The sequence below is a fragment of the Gossypium hirsutum genome, chromosome A02 (assembly GCF_007990345.1).
Source record: "Gossypium hirsutum isolate 1008001.06 chromosome A02, Gossypium_hirsutum_v2.1, whole genome shotgun sequence".
Classification (NCBI taxonomy): Eukaryota; Viridiplantae; Streptophyta; class Magnoliopsida; order Malvales; family Malvaceae; genus Gossypium; species Gossypium hirsutum.
Window position 1 is genome coordinate 107150271 of NC_053425.1, and position 18086 is coordinate 107168356.

Genomic DNA, 18086 nt, shown 5'->3' on the forward strand with positions numbered 1-18086 from the left:
ATTTAATTCTATTTCTACTATTTTTAGTGATTTTTCAAATCCACACCACTGCTGCTGTCTGCATCTGTTTTTAAGGTGAACTTTACCTATTTCATGGTTTTCCATGAATCAACTAGAATTTGTCATACAAAGCACCAAAATGATCATGATTAACCATTTCAATGGCTAATCGTTACCAAACATTCCATACCTCTCAATGAACAACATACAAAACGATTTTTAATGTTATGCTCAAAGTATATATATAAGCCATTTTCGCATGGCTATCCAAATTTATACAAAACCAAAGGGTACATGACCAACAACAAAAAAGGTAGTCCTATACATGCCATTTTCAGAGTTCAACCAAAAGTGTACCAAAAGGGCTTTGATAGTGTGGACGACTTCGACTTCAACAATCCCGAATCCGATAGCTGACGAACCAAAATCTATAAAACAGAGATTCAAAGAACGGAGTAAGCATTTAATGCTTAGTAAGTTTTGAGCAATGAAATCATGCACAACTAAAGTATAGCATTCATACGACTAAACGAATAATTTCATATACACATATTCTCACAATCATACCTACTTCACATTTTCAACCTTTATATTCATACGTAAGGAATCAACTTGTCTAAAAGCCGGAAGCTTGTTAGTCGATTGAGCAAATACTATTTAGAAGGAATCAATTATCTCAATGCACATACGAAACATACCTCATTGTTGGGATTTTACGAGCGTATTAATTGAAATTATTACAGCAAGATCGCTCATTCCCAAACCCAAGTATCTTCGGGATTTAGCCGGATACAACCACTCGCACAAGGCCTTCGGGTCTTAGCCCGGATATGGTCACTAGCATAAATGCCTTCGGGACTTAGCCCGGATATAATCGTTAGCACAAATACCTTCGGGTCTTAGCCCGGATATAGCAACTTGCACAAATGCCTTCGGATCTTAGTCCGGATATAGTCACTAGCATAAAAGCCTTCGGGACTTAGCCCGGATATCATTCGAATAACCATGCACATATATCAATAATCATGACACATCCATATTTCATTTTCATTACCAAAGCTCAAACACAAGACACTTATCACACTTACTAATTTCGGCTCAATAGCCACATACAAAGAGCACGATTTTGATTTACTTTATGACATGATCTCTATGCACATACGGCTACCCATCATACGTATAGACTAATTAATTCAACATATAATTCAAGTAGAATCATTATATCACCGTATTTTTGTTATGACTATACGTCATGACTTAATCAAATCGTAAACTAAGTTTCATTACTCAAAAACTTACCTCGGATGTTGTCGAACGATTTCGACGGCTATTCGATCACTTTTTCCTTCCCTTTATCGGATTTAGTTCCCCTTTGCTTTTGAGCTTAATTTAACAAATAAATTGATTTAATCATTTGAACATCAAAAAGAGAAACTCAAGGTACTTAACCCATATATACATTAGACATTAGAGTCACATATATATGAAATCATGAATCAACTCATCATATTAGCCCACACTCTCTTTTAGCCGATTATCTAAGCCAAGATAAAAGCATCAATATGCTTGCCTCTAACCGAATACATGCAACACCAATCTACCTCATGTGGCCGAATATGCATGTCTATGTTGAGGCCAATTCTATACTTAATACATTCTACAAATATGGTTACTTGTATTGACTAAATACCATTTTGTTTCAAGTTCAAAACTCGGCTAATACCCATATATACACTAGCAATCAAATACTAACATTTGTACTTCACCTTAATAGCTAGCTTAGCAAACCTTAATTTAACATATAATTGTTCATAACACAATTAAAGCATCCTCTCCATTCCATCAACTCAAAACACATACATTAACATAATATCAATTAACTAAGCACTTTAACAATTTTTTCTTTAACTACACACATTCGGCAATGACAAAGACAATTTAACAAACCTTAAATTCAACTTATAACAAAATGTTTCACCCCATAGCATGGCCGGCCACTAGCTCAAATTTTGGGTAATTTGACATGCAAACCCATCATTTTCATAACATGCATTAATAGGTCACTTTACATTTGCCTAGCACATTTCTAAATTTTCTCACATAAGTCCTATTTAATAAAATTCACTTACAATTAAAAAAATTCAAATATGAAATTTTCACACATGCATATATACATATAATAAGCATCAACTATGACAGTTAATTATTTTTATGACTCGGTTTACTGGTCCCGAAACCACTTTCCGACTAGGGTCAATTTAGGGCTGTCACAGATAGGCATAGGGATTGCAAGAAAGAAGAACTTGAAGCAGGTATGCTATGCCAAATACAGACCTCTACTCTTAGGTCATTCAAACAGACACTACCTTTTAGCTTCAAACACTTAATTCAAAAGACATATGCTATCCTTAGCAATATTGCTATCACTGATCAGAATTTTAATATTTCTGTTGTGCAGGATCCATTATACGATAAACACAAAGCATACTCTATTAATTATTTATTGTTAACTCATCTAAAGTTTTTTCTGAGAAGAAGAAGACTTAGAGAAACTGAGAAAATTTAGAAAGCCATGAATGTAAAACACTGATTTTTTTTTATAGAAAACTCTATGATCCTTACACACTGATATCATCTTCTTTTATAGCTGAAGGAGGGATAATACAACAAAATAGTAAACAGTAGCAAATAGTAGTTATTATGACATAAAGTAAACAGTACAACAAACATTATTATATAAAGACAACAGTACTGGAGACATAAAGTAGCTAAGTATGAGTGACATCTTTCAGTTGTTAGCGTTTGAGTGGGGATATTGGGCATTGTCCATGGAATCTTCACTATTTGCTGTCATATCCAGGTCTTCATCCATATCCTTATTATCATTACTGTATTGTTCTTGATACATCTTTGAGAGACTAATTTGACTATAATACCACGAGTATTCTTGAGACCATTCTGAGGGATTTGGGATACTCTCATAATAATCTTGAATGCCTTTTAAGATTCCTTTGTGACAAAGTTTATATATTATTGGCCATGTGTCCCAAGGAGCATCAATGTTTGAAGGAGGCCATATCTCAAATGGGATAACTCTGTTGAGCTGGCAAATGAACTTTTGTATAGTCCTGTAGTATAGATCAGATTTTCTAATATCTTCATTAAGAACTTTATGAATCTATGCAGTAGGAATTGAACCAGATATTGTGGCTTGTAAAAGAGAATGATCATATAGTTTCCCTTATTTTCTTGATAATATTGATCAATCATGTTCAACCATTGTGTTAGAGGATGGAACCAACACAAAAAAAGTGAAGAAGTTTTGATGTTAAGGTTCAACATCTCCTCTAATGGCTTTTATCAGAAAATAACGGAGATCAGGGATGAGGAATTGAATAGCCATGTGATGAAGATGAGTGAGGTACCACAAGAACCATTTTACTTCATATGGTTGTTTCACAAATTCAAACTTGATGGGATGAATGAAAGGATAATCAGGATGTACACCCCATGGTCTTAGGATAAGTCCTCAAAAAATTTTAAAGACTTGAATTTGATATTCAAACATCATGTCTTTAGTTTTTGGTTGGAAGTTTCCTTGTTTGATCAGAGTCATTACTTCAGGTGGAAATTCTAGATTAAGGTTTGGAGCAACAGGATAAGGAGTAGGGAATGAAGAAGATGAAGAGGATGGTCTATGCATCATAATCGGTCTGGGCTGGAAAATTCTTCTGTAGGCAAAGATTTCAGTCTTGGGCCTAGAAAGCAAGTCGGCAAGGACATTTTGTTTTCCTTTTGTGTGCTTAGTATCAAACTTAAACTGAGAAAACCATTCAACCCATCTGAGAAGTTGAGGGTGAGGGACTATTTTTTGCTTGAATTTGAGCATTTGTGGGAAGGATGACATGTCCATTTCAACAAGAAAATAATATCCCGCAAGATGAAATTTAAAATTTTCAATACCTCTTTTGATAGCAAGGATTTCTTTGAAAGTGGAATGATAATGGATTTCTGCATCTGAGAATCTTCCACTTTTGTATCCACACAGATGTCTTTTACCATTTCTTTCTTCAAGTAAGATTGCTTCCCAATATTTATCACTGGCATCTGTTTGTAAAATTCTTTTCCCATCAGAAGGAATTTGGAGTAGAGGCAAATTCTGGGTCAATTCTTTTAATCTTTGGACTGTTTTTATTTGAGAGGAGGACAATAAAGGAGGTTCCTTTTTGAGCATTTCTGTTAGGGGGTTAATATACTTAGAAACTTTAAGGATAAAATTTCTAAAATAATTAACAATCCCTAAAAATTGTTGTACCTGTTTAAAGGACAGGTTTTTAGATGGGAATTTGAGAAGTTCTTGAGCAATATGAGAACCTGGAGAATATCTTCCATCTTTAAGCTCCATTCCCAGAAATTCAATTTCTAATTTGTTAATCTGCATTTTCTTTTCTGACAGCATTATCCCATATTTAGAAATAGGGGATTTAAAATCTTCAAGGAGCTGAGCATAAGATTCTTCATCTTGGCTATAAAGTAAGATATCATCAATGTAGATCAAAGCATTTTTCATCAAAGGATGAAAAAACTTTATCATTGCTTTCTGGAAGAGAGAAAGAGTTGTTTTTAATCAAAACGGCATTACTCTCCATTGAAAATGTCTATTAGGAATACAGAATCCTATTTTTGGTCTGTCATCGGGATGTATTCCTAGTTGCAAAAATCCCGCTTTAAAATCAAACTTGGAGAAAACTCTTGCCTTAGCCAAACTTGAAAAAAGTAAATCTTTGTTTGGCAAAGGGAACTTGTCATCTTGAAGGAAATAATTAAGAGGTTGATAATTTATTACCAATCTTAATTTTCTTCTAATTTGCTCAAATCTTTTATTGACATAAAAAGCTTCACATGCCCATTGAGAGTCTGAAGGTTCAATCAAATCTTGCTGTTGAAGTTCCTTGCATTCTTGTTCTGCCAGCAATAAATGATCTGGATTGATTCCTTGATGACTGGCCTTTGTTGGATTGATATCTTCATTTTTCTTGAAGGGAAGATAAATGAAGTATTCTAAGTTTTTCCACAAAGGATTTGGGCATTTTTTCACGAATTCAGAATGAGAGTCTGCACATGATTGAGTTTTCAATTCCTGAATGATTTGGAGGATTTTTCTGATTGAATAGAAAAGAGTTTTGGTATTTTCATAAAGGGTTGGAAAAGATTTTTGAATCTTACTCCATCTCGGAGTATTCTTAACTGCTGGGCTTTTATGTAGAGGTCAAAACTTACTACAATATCTTTTCTTGAGAGTTTTGAACCAAGTACTATAGTTTTTACACAACAGTTTGGGAAGAACTGAATAGTAATAGGTTTACTAATTATATAAGTGGCGAAAGGGTGATCAGCAGCAGAGTTAAAGTACCTTATATGAGGTTTCCACCATTATGGAGGTAAGACATCTGGATTCATGATGGTTTCAGATGCTCCAGTATCTATAAAGGCAATTATAGTAATCGGTTTACTATATTTGTCTAAATAGATCTTGACAGGTACATGAGGAATTGTGACTGTATCAACAGAAACATTCTGGACTTTGGCTTGCATCATCTGTATATCTGAGTAATCGGATTCTGGTTCTGAAGATTCACTAAGACAAGCAGGAATAGCACAAATTGTTTTGTCTGAGTGCTCATCTTCAATGGAGCAAACAGACTTTATATCATCTTCTTCTCGTATTTTAATCCCTGATTGTCTCACCGTCTATGCAATCTTCTTTGCTTGTTTGTTTTTTGGACAATTTTCTGAAAAGTGTCCCTTTTGGTTACAGATATAGCAGCGATCAGATTTCGTCGTCTCCCTTTTTTTCTTGAAATATCTTCAATGAGGCCTGACCCTTTTCTTTTTCTTCCATCTAGAAGTATTTTTTGAAAAAGAATATTTTTTGAAATGCTTCTTTTTCTTTGTGTAGCGGTCACATAACAGATGTTTTGCACATTTATACTTCAGATAAGAATCATCACAAGCTTTATCGATCTTTTTTTCACCATGGAGATAACCTTTGAATATCTTTCTTCTATTGCAAATATCTTCTAAGGTAATAAAGACTTCTTGTTGAAATTCTCCAACTGTTATTTGAAGAATGTTTTTATTTTGTTTTTGAAGAGCTTGGTTGACTGCAACTTGAATCGGATCTGGGAGAGATGAAAGGATAACTGGCTTGAGATTTGGATTTAAGCCTAAGGCACAAAATAATTTGGTCATTATTTTAAAGTACTTTGCTAAATCCTTTTTGCTGAATGAGCAGCATTTTCTTTTGTAGGAAGCCCTGAAGATTTATTCTTTTAAACTTAAAAGTTTAGTAAAAAATAAAAGGTTTTAACCAAATATTTAAAATATAAGTCGATTTTAAGGTACAAAATTCAAAATCGAACTTGGCTTCACGAATCCCATTTTGTAGTTTTATTTTTTATATATCATATCATTTATATAAAATAAAATTAAATATATAATAAACATTAAAGAATATATCATTAAGTTATTTATGTTTAAAATTTTAATAAAATATATAAAATTATTAAATATTAAATTAAAGTTTATATAACTTAAAACGTAATAATATGACGAGCCTAAAATAAGCGTAAAATTTAAGGCTCAAGTCAAGCCGAGTTTGAATAAATATAAAGTATACTAATATTATAAATAGGCTTAGCCCATTAACCCCTCTAATGCTTAGATGAGTAAACTACACTCGATATCACTAAATTATTAATAAGTTTACGTTCTGGCCATTTAACTTCAAAAAATTACAAAATGGTTGTTAAATTATTCGAAAGGGTTCATTTAAGTCGCTGAACTATTTGAACGTTTGTTTAAAAAATTACTGAATTACTATTAGGTCATTTTTTAAAAAAAAAAATCTAACTAGTGAGCTTCAAGTGATTATCAATATGGTGGATCAATACACATCAACAAGTAGAAGAACATACCTTAGATCAAAGTTGATTTAACAGTCAATATCGAAGATCAGAGAAGAAAGATTTTTGAATTTTGGTTTGTAGATTTGTGATGTTCAAAATTGTTTTATGAAAAAAATTGAATTATTGAAAAGAAAAAGAAGAAGAATTTTTTATTGATACAAATAGTGCAAATAAAAAAAGTCATACAACAACGATTTTAACAGCTAAGCGATTTAAATGAAAATTTTCAAATAATTAAATAATTATTTTGTGACTTGTTAAAGTTGAATGACCAAAATATAAATTTACTAATAATTTATTAATAATTTGTCACACTTAGATTCTCAAAGTAGAACCTGGACCCTCGTTGAAGACACATGTCCAGCAAGGATTAGTAAAGGGTAAAAATAATTTTTTTTTGTCAAACTGATTACGTTTTATTTTATAGAGTGATACCCAAATTTTACATTCATCACATGTTTTAATACAATTTTTTGGCAACTTGGATAAATTTAAATGAAATGAATCAATTAGGTTTAGCCATGTATTGCACATGCCACAACATTAATAAAAAGAAATTATTTTATGAATATTTTCACAATATCATCTATGGTCCCCGACTAATTAAAAGAAGATACATCATCTTTGATTTGGAAGTGTAGTCCAAATGTACATATGACGTGAAAAAAAAAAGATAGATATATTTTCTTTTAATTAGTCAGGACCATAGATGATATAGTGAAAAATGTTCATAAAATAATTTCTCAAATCATATGGAAGAAATCTTATATGTACAGCTGATGTGGATGAATCAGGTAGTTCTACATGTTTGGTACATTGAGAAATTATTTTATGGACATTTTTACCACGTCATTTATGATCACGTTCAATTAGAAAAAATACATCATCTTTGATTTGAAAGTTTAGTCCAAATATACATGTAATGTGAAAATAAAATTATATGCCTCATTCTAATTGGACGAGATCACATATGATAGGAAGGATTCATAAAATAATTGAGTTTGATTTTTTTAAGTAATTGTATCCGACGGACGTATACACAAATATTAAGTTGTAATCTTCTAAATATATATATTTATTTATTTATTTAAAAGAAAAATGGAAAAAGGAAAATCTATGTCAAACATTTACTCATTCTACATTTACTCTAATACCAGATAACATAGGATACCTTAGGCATAAGCCCATAAACAACACCATACTTAAGTTCAGCAGAATGTAGTTTTAGTTGTTGATTTTCATTTTATATTTTGGCAGAGAACAAAGGACCTGCAAGCTCAGGGTGTTAGAGAATTACCAAGAATGATGCTTCTTAAAATCCCGAAGGGCGATCCGTGCGGCATTCCGTCCTGGTGCGGCCATCACTCCACCTCCGGGATGTGTTCCACTTCCACACAGATACAATCCTCTTACTGGTGTCCTATAGCCTGACCTGTCATTAAATTCTTACCAAGTTTTAAACATGAAAAAATGGTGTTTGACATATCTGATATCGAATGAATTTTCCGCCGTTGGATCGTTCCTTAAAATAAATACTTTTCAAATGTTATAAAAAGTTACCATCCTTTGGCAGGTCTCATAAAGAAGAGTGAATCCAATCCCGTAGCACCATGAAAAATGTTTCCCCCTGCCATGTATACAAAAGATTCAACATTTTAGAATCATGGTCTAAATTCACTTTCATCTTCAAAAAATGGGTTAACTTCGCCAAACGTCCCTAAACTGTTGCTCAAATTCTAATTTGGTCCATATATTTCAAAATAGTCTAATTGAATTCCTTAAAAGTATAAATCTAGGCATCAATTCGGATGTTAAATGTTTGGATTTGACGTGTGAAGCATGTTTAAAACTCGTAGATCAAAATATAAACATGTGTACTTATTTTATAAACAATTTGGATTTGGTGAGTTAAAAAAAAATTCAATAAAATTTAATAGGGCTATTTCTTTTACTCATCATTTTCAAATTGTCCTTACAATAGACATGCGTATTTATAATTTGACTCACGTGTTTTAAATATATTCCACTTCAAATTAATTGAGCACTCGATGCTCAAACTAATGGCTAACTGTTGGAAAGATCTAATTAATACAATATAGATACTAGTAAGCAAGGACTGGTAGGCCTTGGCTCCCCTAAAATAGGAAATTGCACTTTACCCCAAAAATGATAAAATTATGATTTAGTCAGTATAAAAACATTGACAAAATTACATTTTAGTTCTTATAAAATTTTATAATTTAATTTTGGCCCCTTAAAAGATTACTAGCTTCACCCCTACTTTTAAGAATCATTTAGAATGTTTGAAGTTAGAAGACTAATTCAGAATCTAAACCATAGTTCGAGAACATATGATGTAATTAACCTTATAAATTTTCAGTTCTCGATGTTCATTTCGAAGGTTTCGAATGGCATAACATACCTGTTAGACCAAATTCCCTTTCAAGATCAGGTGGAGTGAGCATGTCATAACCAATAATTGATGAGCTAAAGCCAGGGGCATATTCATCAATCAAGCTAAAGCATCTTTTTGCATATGCTTCCTACCAAGACAGCAGTAATTTTAGTTACCATTACAACATGCACATGAACAAAGATATACTGTTACCAATAACGGAAACTTACTCTGTATGTCGGGTTTTCCCAACTACCATCGGAGGGTTTATACGGCGTGTACTGTGTGAACAAGCTAACCACATGCTTTCCTACACGAAAATGTGTCTACGTTCATGACAAACACAATGTGTAGATATATAAAAACATTAGCATACTAATTATGGACCTCGGCTTTCCTCATCAGTCCGGCTTTTGCTTTTACCATATCCGAGTCCCAAGATGCGAAAGATTTAAAGTTCAGGCGATACCTGGTGGAGAAATAGTCTTGTCCAATGAAGAAGGAATTGTCATCTCCATGACCGGACGTTTTGAAGGTAAGCCGTTCTGAGCATCTTGACAAGCTGATCCAATGTTGTCCATGCTTTTATGGTGCCAAATGAACAATGGAGGAAAATAAAAGAATATGAAGAATGTTTTAGCCTTTTTAATGATAGGTGAATGCATCCAAATTCAGAACCATTACTGATCGCCGAAACAAAAGTGGCAGTTACATTTAGTTTACCTTTCGGAACAAATGTGAATAGTAGCTGTATGCTGAGGACCTGCTTCTGTATTATTTGATCCACAACAATGGAACCAGGGCAATTTATCAACAGCTACATTGATTTTCGTGGTTCCCTGTTCCAATCAGCGATTATCATAGCTAGATTCTTGCAAACTTTCATTTCATATTATCGTTAAATTAGGATGGGTACAAAGAAAAAGCAATAAAATGTGTGGATGAATGTAGGTTCAACCATGGTACCATCTCTAAAATGATGTGATATCCTACAGGGAAGTGATCTTACGGAGTTGTAGTCTGAGTTTTCTATAGCACGAAGAAAATCTTCAGGAAGAGCATCTCGAGGAACCAAACCCTGCATCAAAAAGACATGGAAAACGAGTTCATATCATATAATTCATATTCAACTTTTCAATAAATACTTCTTGAATCGGTGAAGCGGGCATGAAAACACATATGCGATAGGAAAACATACCAGGAAGGTCCTATGAGGGGTTGCATTCGATAAAACAACAGAAGAACGAACTCTCGTCCCATCAGCTAGCAAGACCTAGATCATCGATACGGTAATGAGTAGTGTACTTATTAATAAACACTTCAAGATTTATCCATTTTGTCAGTCTGAGAAATGAACTAACCCCTTCTATGGTACCGGAATTTCCTATCATTAACTGTGACACCTGTACAGCAAGATGAAGAATTGTAAACCGGTAACAGTAAAATTTAATATTAATCTTGAAGAAGGGTTGACTTACTTCTGCATTTGTCATAATCGAAGCCCCGGCTTCAATAGCAGCATTACTTATGGCAGTTGATACGGAGCCCATCCCACCTTCAACATGCCTACAGCACGTTTCAAGCACATTGTGTTAAGCCCATTGAAGACTTACTTCAACCATAAAACATAAAGAAAATTGTTACTAATCTAATAGCATCATGCGAAACAATATCATCAATCGAGCACTCTACCATAAACTACAAAAAATATCGTAATTGGTGGTTTTTTTCATTTTCTTAGATAACAAAACCGAGCACAGTGTACACTGATTAAAATTTGCCTTAGAGATACTCACGACCATACATTACGTTCACCATCGGTTTCGCCCATAACATGATGCAGTAAAACATATCCACTCCCGGGCGTATGAATGCTTGCCTACAGGAACAAATTGACGATACCAATTATTAATGGCTAAGGTTACAGGAGCATGCTACCATGTTGCATGGAGGTCCTACCATACTTCCCACAATAGCATCACCAGCAAGTACTGCCTTCAGGATATCACTCTGCAAAAACACGTAAAAATCATTTCCGGAACCAACATTAAGTTTCTTCTTGGTCAAGAAACTAAAAGTTAATCACTTAGCTCTGTCATGTAAGATTTATGAATTCATAACTCAAATGCTAATTTTTACCGTCTCGAGTTTGAACCATACATGACCAAGGACCTTAGCCATGTAGATTGCTAATTATCACTAAGATCGGGAGTCGTATTTGTGGTCATAACAAACTAAGATCGAGGGCTGGGCTGGACAACATTTTTGTTCCGGACTTAGCAATGATTTGAACTCAAGCAAATCAACTATTGAAAAGCACTAAAACATTATTATAATCAACTATTGAAAAGCACTAAAACATTATTATTTGGTGCGCAATCATAAGAGGCAATAACCAGAAGCTTAAAGCTAGAACATTACAACCTCGAACCACTTATTGAGAACTTTCGATGTAGGGGACAATAACAGGTCCATAAAGTTCCTGAGGAAACATTATAAGAACTTTAAATCAAGAAACTGCAAGAAAATTTGTAATTACCATGTTTATTCACAAGAAAAGATCAAATATGACTTACACCATATCCTTTTGCCCCAAAGCCATAACATGCCTCAGGCATTGAGCCCAAAACACCGATTTCTCTAACTTATCACGCATCCAAGCGGTAAATGATGAATCCCAGTGTAAGGTCTCAGGAGCTTGTGAATCCAAAACAAAGTCCATCAATTTACAGAACTTATAAAGCTGGTTTTCATATCTGCAGACATATTAATACTTTAAATTAAACCCACACACACAGAATTTGACACATTTGGCATTGTTCTGTTTGTCACGATTTTTTGAACGGTAAGATACTACCACTTCCCTAGACCACGTGACACCAGTGTCATGCCCATTAGCCGGTATTGTCAACCCACAAGTCTGTGAAGGCTTTGTCACTCGAAGTTGCACCTCTCAGGTTCTAACCCAAAACAATCTTAGAGGCTGCTGAGCAACCAAAGACAACGAGACCAGCTTGAGCTCACTATGTCAGTGTAATGCGGCTCAGAGAAATGGTAGTACCTTGCCTCTCGACGGATCGTGACACTGGTGCCCAACTCTTCATTTATTTCCTAAGGTATCCGTGTTTAACACTAACATATATTCAAAAATAATTATATAAGTATAATCATCCAAATATATGAAAAAAAATAGAAATTTTTGACTCAAATCCAGATAACGTATAACATTGATTACATTTCGAAATTTTCGCTGAAGTTGGGAAAATCTAAAATAGAGAAATGGAGAATTTAGCTGCTTGTTTCTAGGTTCCATAATGAAATTTTAATTAGCAATAAGCAATTTATAATTATTATTCTTAAAAAAAAGTACAAAAATTGAATTTCATTAGAGAAAATTGAAAACACCTTGGAAAAGCATCGGCATCATATTTCGAAAACTTTGAAATCTCCAAGTAATTACGTTCATCATCGTGTCCCAATAGTAAGTAACGCCCATCGAGACAAGGCGTAAACGTCGTCGCCGTCGGCTTCAGCAGCTTCAATCCATGCCTTTTTAATTCTAGCTCTCTTCAATTTCAATACCAATACGCCAAAAAACATACATAAATTATTAACAAAAATAATATAAACAAAAGCAGAAAAGTAGCTTCCCACCTGATCACGGAAGGGCGAAGGAGACTTTGGAGGTAGCTACAGCGAGAGAATTTGAATCCAGGAATAATTTCTTCAGTTACGGCTGCACCGCCGATAACGTGGCGTCGCTCAAGCACGGCAACCGATAGGCCTCCGCGAGCTAAGTAAGCTGCGGCTGTCAAGCCATTATGTCCACTTCCGATCACCAACGCGTCCCATTTCTTTTCCTTTAATGCTTGCGCCGTGGTCGTCGACCGGCTGTTTAAGCCGCTCCGCCACATTTCTCGAACCGGCGGTTTCCTTACTTTTCCTAGTGGGGGTGTGCAGTGGAGTGAGCATTGATTTGATTTGATTCTCTCATGGCAACAAGGAATGTGGTCGTTGACGTGTACCAATACTACACTTTTCGAAATAGATAACTGCAAGTGACTGTGTTGTCGTTTTTGTAGTTTTATTAATGATGTTAAAAATTTTTGTTATTGCAGCCAACAACTTGGTCCCATGGTCTAGTGGTCAGGACATTGGACTCTGAATCCAGTAACCCGAGTTCAAATCTCGGTGGGACCTTTTTTATTTTACCTTTTATTCATCTCTTCAAGTGTTAGCCAGATTGAAGCCCAATTTTAAGGTAAACTGCACAAGTAGTCACCTAACAATTAGTATTTTTTTCACTCAATTATAAAAAGTTATAAATGATCATCCAACTATTAAATTTTATCTTTTTTTGTTACCAACCGGCGAACAATGATAGCTTTTAAAATTAGTATAATAGCAACTTTTACCCTAGACATTTATAAATTATGTCAATTTAGTCTTGATTTTAAAAAGAATTAACACTTAACATTACACATTGTGTCAAGTTAGTCTCCTTTTTTCAATTTTGCTTTTCTCTATGACATTAAAGCTTAAAGTTTAATTTTAAAAGAATAAGAAAAGATAAAAATCATTATCTTGGATTTTTAGGCGGTTTCACTTTTTGTATATTTTCAATTAAATTTAGCTGATAAATTTATTTTTAGATGAAAGGATCACAAAGAAAAATAAAATTGCAAAAAGTACCAAATTATACAATGTGTAAATGTTGAGGGTTACATCTTTTATAATCAAGACTAAATTAACACAATATATAAATATTGAGGGCTAAAGTTATTATTATTCTAATTTACTAACACATTTAGCTTATTAGTGTTAGAAAAAGACAAAATTGAATGTTTAGATGTCCATCGAATAACTTTTCATAATTAAATAATAAAAAATAAATTTATTAATTTCATAATTAAATAATAAAAAATAAATTTATTAATTGTTGAATGACTACTAATATAATTTACTTTTATAAAAAATAATAATAAATTTAAAATAAAATATTTATTGGCTCTCTAATACCTCTATCCTAGCACAAGTCTAGCTTTAAAGTACTTGCGTTATTGGCTCCGACTATTTCTTTTCCTCCTTTTCCACACCAAAATGATAGGAGAGCAGTTAATCGATTCATTCCGAACGTCTAATCAATTAATCAACCAATTTAAGTCTTAATTTGCTTAACCAAATCACTTAACATTAGTTGGTTAAGTTAGATTAAATTTTATTGAATTTGGTTTGAGTCTAGATAAGTCTAACATAAATAAAGTATCTCATTCAAATGTTACATATATTCATTCTTCGGATATGATAATTCATATTTATTACAATTACAACAATCCCGTTCTCCAAACATAACAACTCAAATTTACAGCAACCGAACATTAATAGGTCAATTAAATTTTGAAAGAATTCAAAACCAATACATAGACTACATATAGCACCTTAGGAATTATTAAAAATAATCCCTTAAAGCACTTACCGACACTTGAAAAAGATCCAAGACACTTATTTTCCAATTTTCTCTGATAATGCAAAATTGGAAATATTTTTTCAAAATATTTTCTGTAGTAAAAAATTTTTTGGTTATAGGAAATTTTCTGATTTTTGCAGAATATTCTCTGAGAAAAATCCTCTACTATTTTTAGAAACTGACACTGTTATTTTATTATTTTGCCCTTTTTTTTAAAATAACATAGAAAAACAAGGAAATTCAGTTCTCTTTTTTCTCCTATTCTTGCACTCTAAAAATTATGATATTTTACTAAATTAGGAAATTGGATTTTAAACTGGATTATCTGTCACTTCTCTAATCTTTCTTTTCTGGAAATTGAATCTAATGTGATTTACCTGAATTTCTTCCAACTTATTTCTTGACTTTTACGATAAGAGCAGTCCTTTTAAATTTCATCTTCCTTATTCGGGTGTGTGAATTTGGATGTACTGCGTTAACATTGGGAGGCGACATCCATTTTCAATTACATCGATTAGGACAATATCACTTCTAAGACAATAATTCTTTCACGGTACAATAATTATTTTATTTATTTACACTTAATTTAATTTACTGTCAATAATAACAATTTTATTTACAGTAATATATTTCCAAACACTCCCAACTTTTTTTTCTCTCTTATTTTAACTCGATCACTCATAATCTAACCATCTTGATCTTCCTACAACTTTTTGCTAATTAAATAAGTCATCACAAATATTCACAATTTCTTCATGTATCAATCTACTTTAAAAAGGAAGAAATTATTATGATAGAGATGAGATAAGATAGCTTCATTAAGCTTATCTTGCTTAGCATCATCGATCCTTTTAGTTTTTGTAGTCTTTTCTTTTTTCTTTTTCTCTTTTGAATGAGACCAATCATCTCAATTCAAGAGCCATTAAATTAAAAGTTCAATGAATTTAGTCTAATATAAAAACATACGACATAACAACTTGACATAATTTTTTAAAAAAAATTCTATTAAAAAGTGGAAAATTAAAATTAATAATTAAGCAACAAGTGATAGCTAACCAATTTGAAAGGCTATACTTTGATTGATTTGAACATATAAATCTTTTTAAGTATTCCACGTGATAAACCAATATTTGCATATACGTATCGATTTAATTTCTTATTTTTGTTTGTTTAAAATAAATTTATAAAAAGTTAATGACTCATATTCAATATTAACTTAATGATTCTTGATCTGAAAAGTAAGAATCCCTTACTCATCATGCAAACTAAAAAGTTTGCATCCAGATTCAAACCTATGACTTAAGCATGTAAGTCATTTATGAGATTTGAGCTTGTATTTACCTATCAATGACCAATATGTTATAGGTAATAAGTTCAAATCTTTTACTTGTGATAAAGCCATCTTCTATCAACCAAAAGGCCATACTTGTGCCTTTAGGGATGGGAACAAAGTCTTCGAGTTAAAATAATATGAGTTTAAATTATGACCCGAATATGAAATGATTTTAACCGCCTTAATGTCTCAAATATCAAATTTAAGTAATCTATTTTAAAACTTTAATCGATCTAAATTGACTCGATTCAACCAAAACTATACTTAAATTTAAATCGAATTAACAAGTGATACAAATTCAATTAACGTACAAAAATCCAAGTGCTTAATATATTCGTCGATATTATCAAAAACTAGGAAAACAGCTTGTAAGTGATACTCAAAAAAGTTGGCATAGAAAGAAGCACATGCAAGAAATAGTGGAGAAATTTGCCATAAACTTTCTTCTTGATGTTCATATATTCTCTAATACAATGTTCCAAGATTATTCTCACAACTTTCAACACATTTTTTTATTATATCTTTTCTAGTTTTTCCTCCTCTCATTTCTTTAAACATTGGAACAAATTAGGAATTTCCTCATATTCTTTATTAATTTAATTATAAGCAAAGTTTCCAGTAACTGAATAGTGATCGAACCAATCAAATTATTAGTTTATTAATTCGATTATTCTAATTAATCTGGACAATTCAATTAAATAAATATTAAAAAAATTAAAAATATATATTAAAAATCGATTCACCTGGTTTTTTAGTCCAATTCAATCAGTTTGTACCGATTTGTGACTCAATCGGTCTAAATGCACCAATACCCCGATCTAGGGGTGTTCAAATGGTTGGTTCAATTAATATACGAACCGTATTACCATTAACTGAATTACTCGAAATGTAAAAAATTTTAACCGTTAACCGAACCAAATTTTTTTTCAAATGCATTAACCGAACTGAAATTTATATATTTTTTGTAAGTATAAAACATTTAAAAAATACATTTCTAATGTTCATTTTATTTTTTTAAATAATTCAAAAAACTTTAAATGGTTGTAAAAACAACAAATAATTACCCGATTTCGAATCAAATTAACCGATAACCAAAATTTTAAAAAATCATTAACTGACCTCCAACCAAACTAAATCTGACTACTAGCCGATTAACCAAATTCGATCGGTTTGATCGATTAATTTATTTTTAACCGAACTATGAACACCCTTACTCCAATCAATTCTCAATCCAAACGACTAGTCCAACCCAATTTAGATAACCATTAACTCTAAATTAGTTAATACCAATATCTACAAAGATATTAATAGCAGGTCTGTGGCTTAACATGTTGATTTCTTTCAAGAAAGTTAAAACTAAATTAGCCATTTAAATAAACACCCCAACCCCCCCCCCCCACATGCTAATAAATTATTCACCAACATCGTACTTACAATTTGATAAATTAATTTTATGCCATAATAATCCGAAAACCAGACGTACAAAGAAAGAAATTGACCATCCTTGAAACACTGAAAAAGCTGTCTTAATTATCATATATAATATATGCTGTGAAAATTTCTAATTTGGCCAACTTGCATCAACCTTTTTTTTGCAAGCCTTTGTTTCTTTATTATAAGGTGAAACCTGTTGCGGAAGCGACGATAATATTAATAACAATATTATCAGAAATATTTAGATAATTATTATGCCAACAATTATACTAAGAAAATTCCCAGTTAAATTGGAGGGGTCACAATGGTCCCGCTTAAAACCCAACAACTAGACAGAACTCACTTAGATATTTATAGCAATAATAACTAAATAAATATAACCAACATAAAGCTATTAAATAAAAGCAAACAAATAAGAAATAAAATACCAGAGTTTTAACGAGGTTCGGCCAATTTAGCTTACGTCCTCGGACACTACCAAATTAATAT

At 32.3% G+C, this 18086-nt stretch overlaps 1 protein-coding gene and 1 non-coding gene across 6 annotated transcripts; one reads left to right on the forward strand and one right to left on the reverse strand.

The window, feature by feature from the left end:
* Positions 1-229: 229 nt before the first annotated feature.
* On the reverse strand, positions 230-13414 carry LOC107909401 (pyridine nucleotide-disulfide oxidoreductase domain-containing protein 2). 5 transcript variants are annotated; one of them, XM_041080914.1, is made up of 17 exons: positions 13018-13414; positions 12769-12930; positions 11940-12119; positions 11788-11845; positions 11323-11373; positions 11160-11242; positions 10842-10929; positions 10725-10766; positions 10562-10636; positions 10373-10441; positions 10087-10202; positions 9833-9945; positions 9594-9673; positions 9391-9511; positions 8529-8595; positions 8266-8400; positions 230-428 (listed from the first exon to the last, which is right to left on the reverse strand). In XM_041080914.1, coding segments are annotated over exons 1-17 (1701 nt in total). In that variant the 5' UTR covers positions 13278-13414; the 3' UTR covers positions 230-427. The 5 variants fall into 5 exon arrangements, with proteins under 5 accessions (XP_040936848.1, XP_040936837.1, XP_040936844.1 ...); XM_041080903.1 differs by lacking the exon at positions 230-428 and adding an exon at positions 1300-1383; XM_041080910.1 differs by lacking the exon at positions 230-428 and adding an exon at positions 6164-6182.
* A 77-nt stretch (positions 13415-13491) lies between these two features.
* TRNAQ-CUG (transfer RNA glutamine (anticodon CUG)) lies at positions 13492-13563 on the forward strand. The gene has a single exon. It is a non-coding gene; the product is annotated as a tRNA-Gln (tRNA).
* The last annotated feature ends 4523 nt before the right edge of the window (positions 13564-18086 follow it).

Coding starts and splice junctions, on each gene's coding strand:
- LOC107909401 (XM_041080903.1), bottom strand. CDS start 13,277: ATGTGGCGGAGCGGCTTAAACAGCCGGTCGACGACCACGGCGCAAGCA. Junction 12,120..12,768: donor GATGCCGATGCTTTTCCAAG/GTGTTTTCAATT, acceptor ATATGTCTGCAG/ATATGAAAACCAGCTTTATA. Junction 8,401..8,528: donor ATGAGACCTGCCAAAGGATG/GTAACTTTTTAT, acceptor ATTTAATGACAG/GTCAGGCTATAGGACACCAG.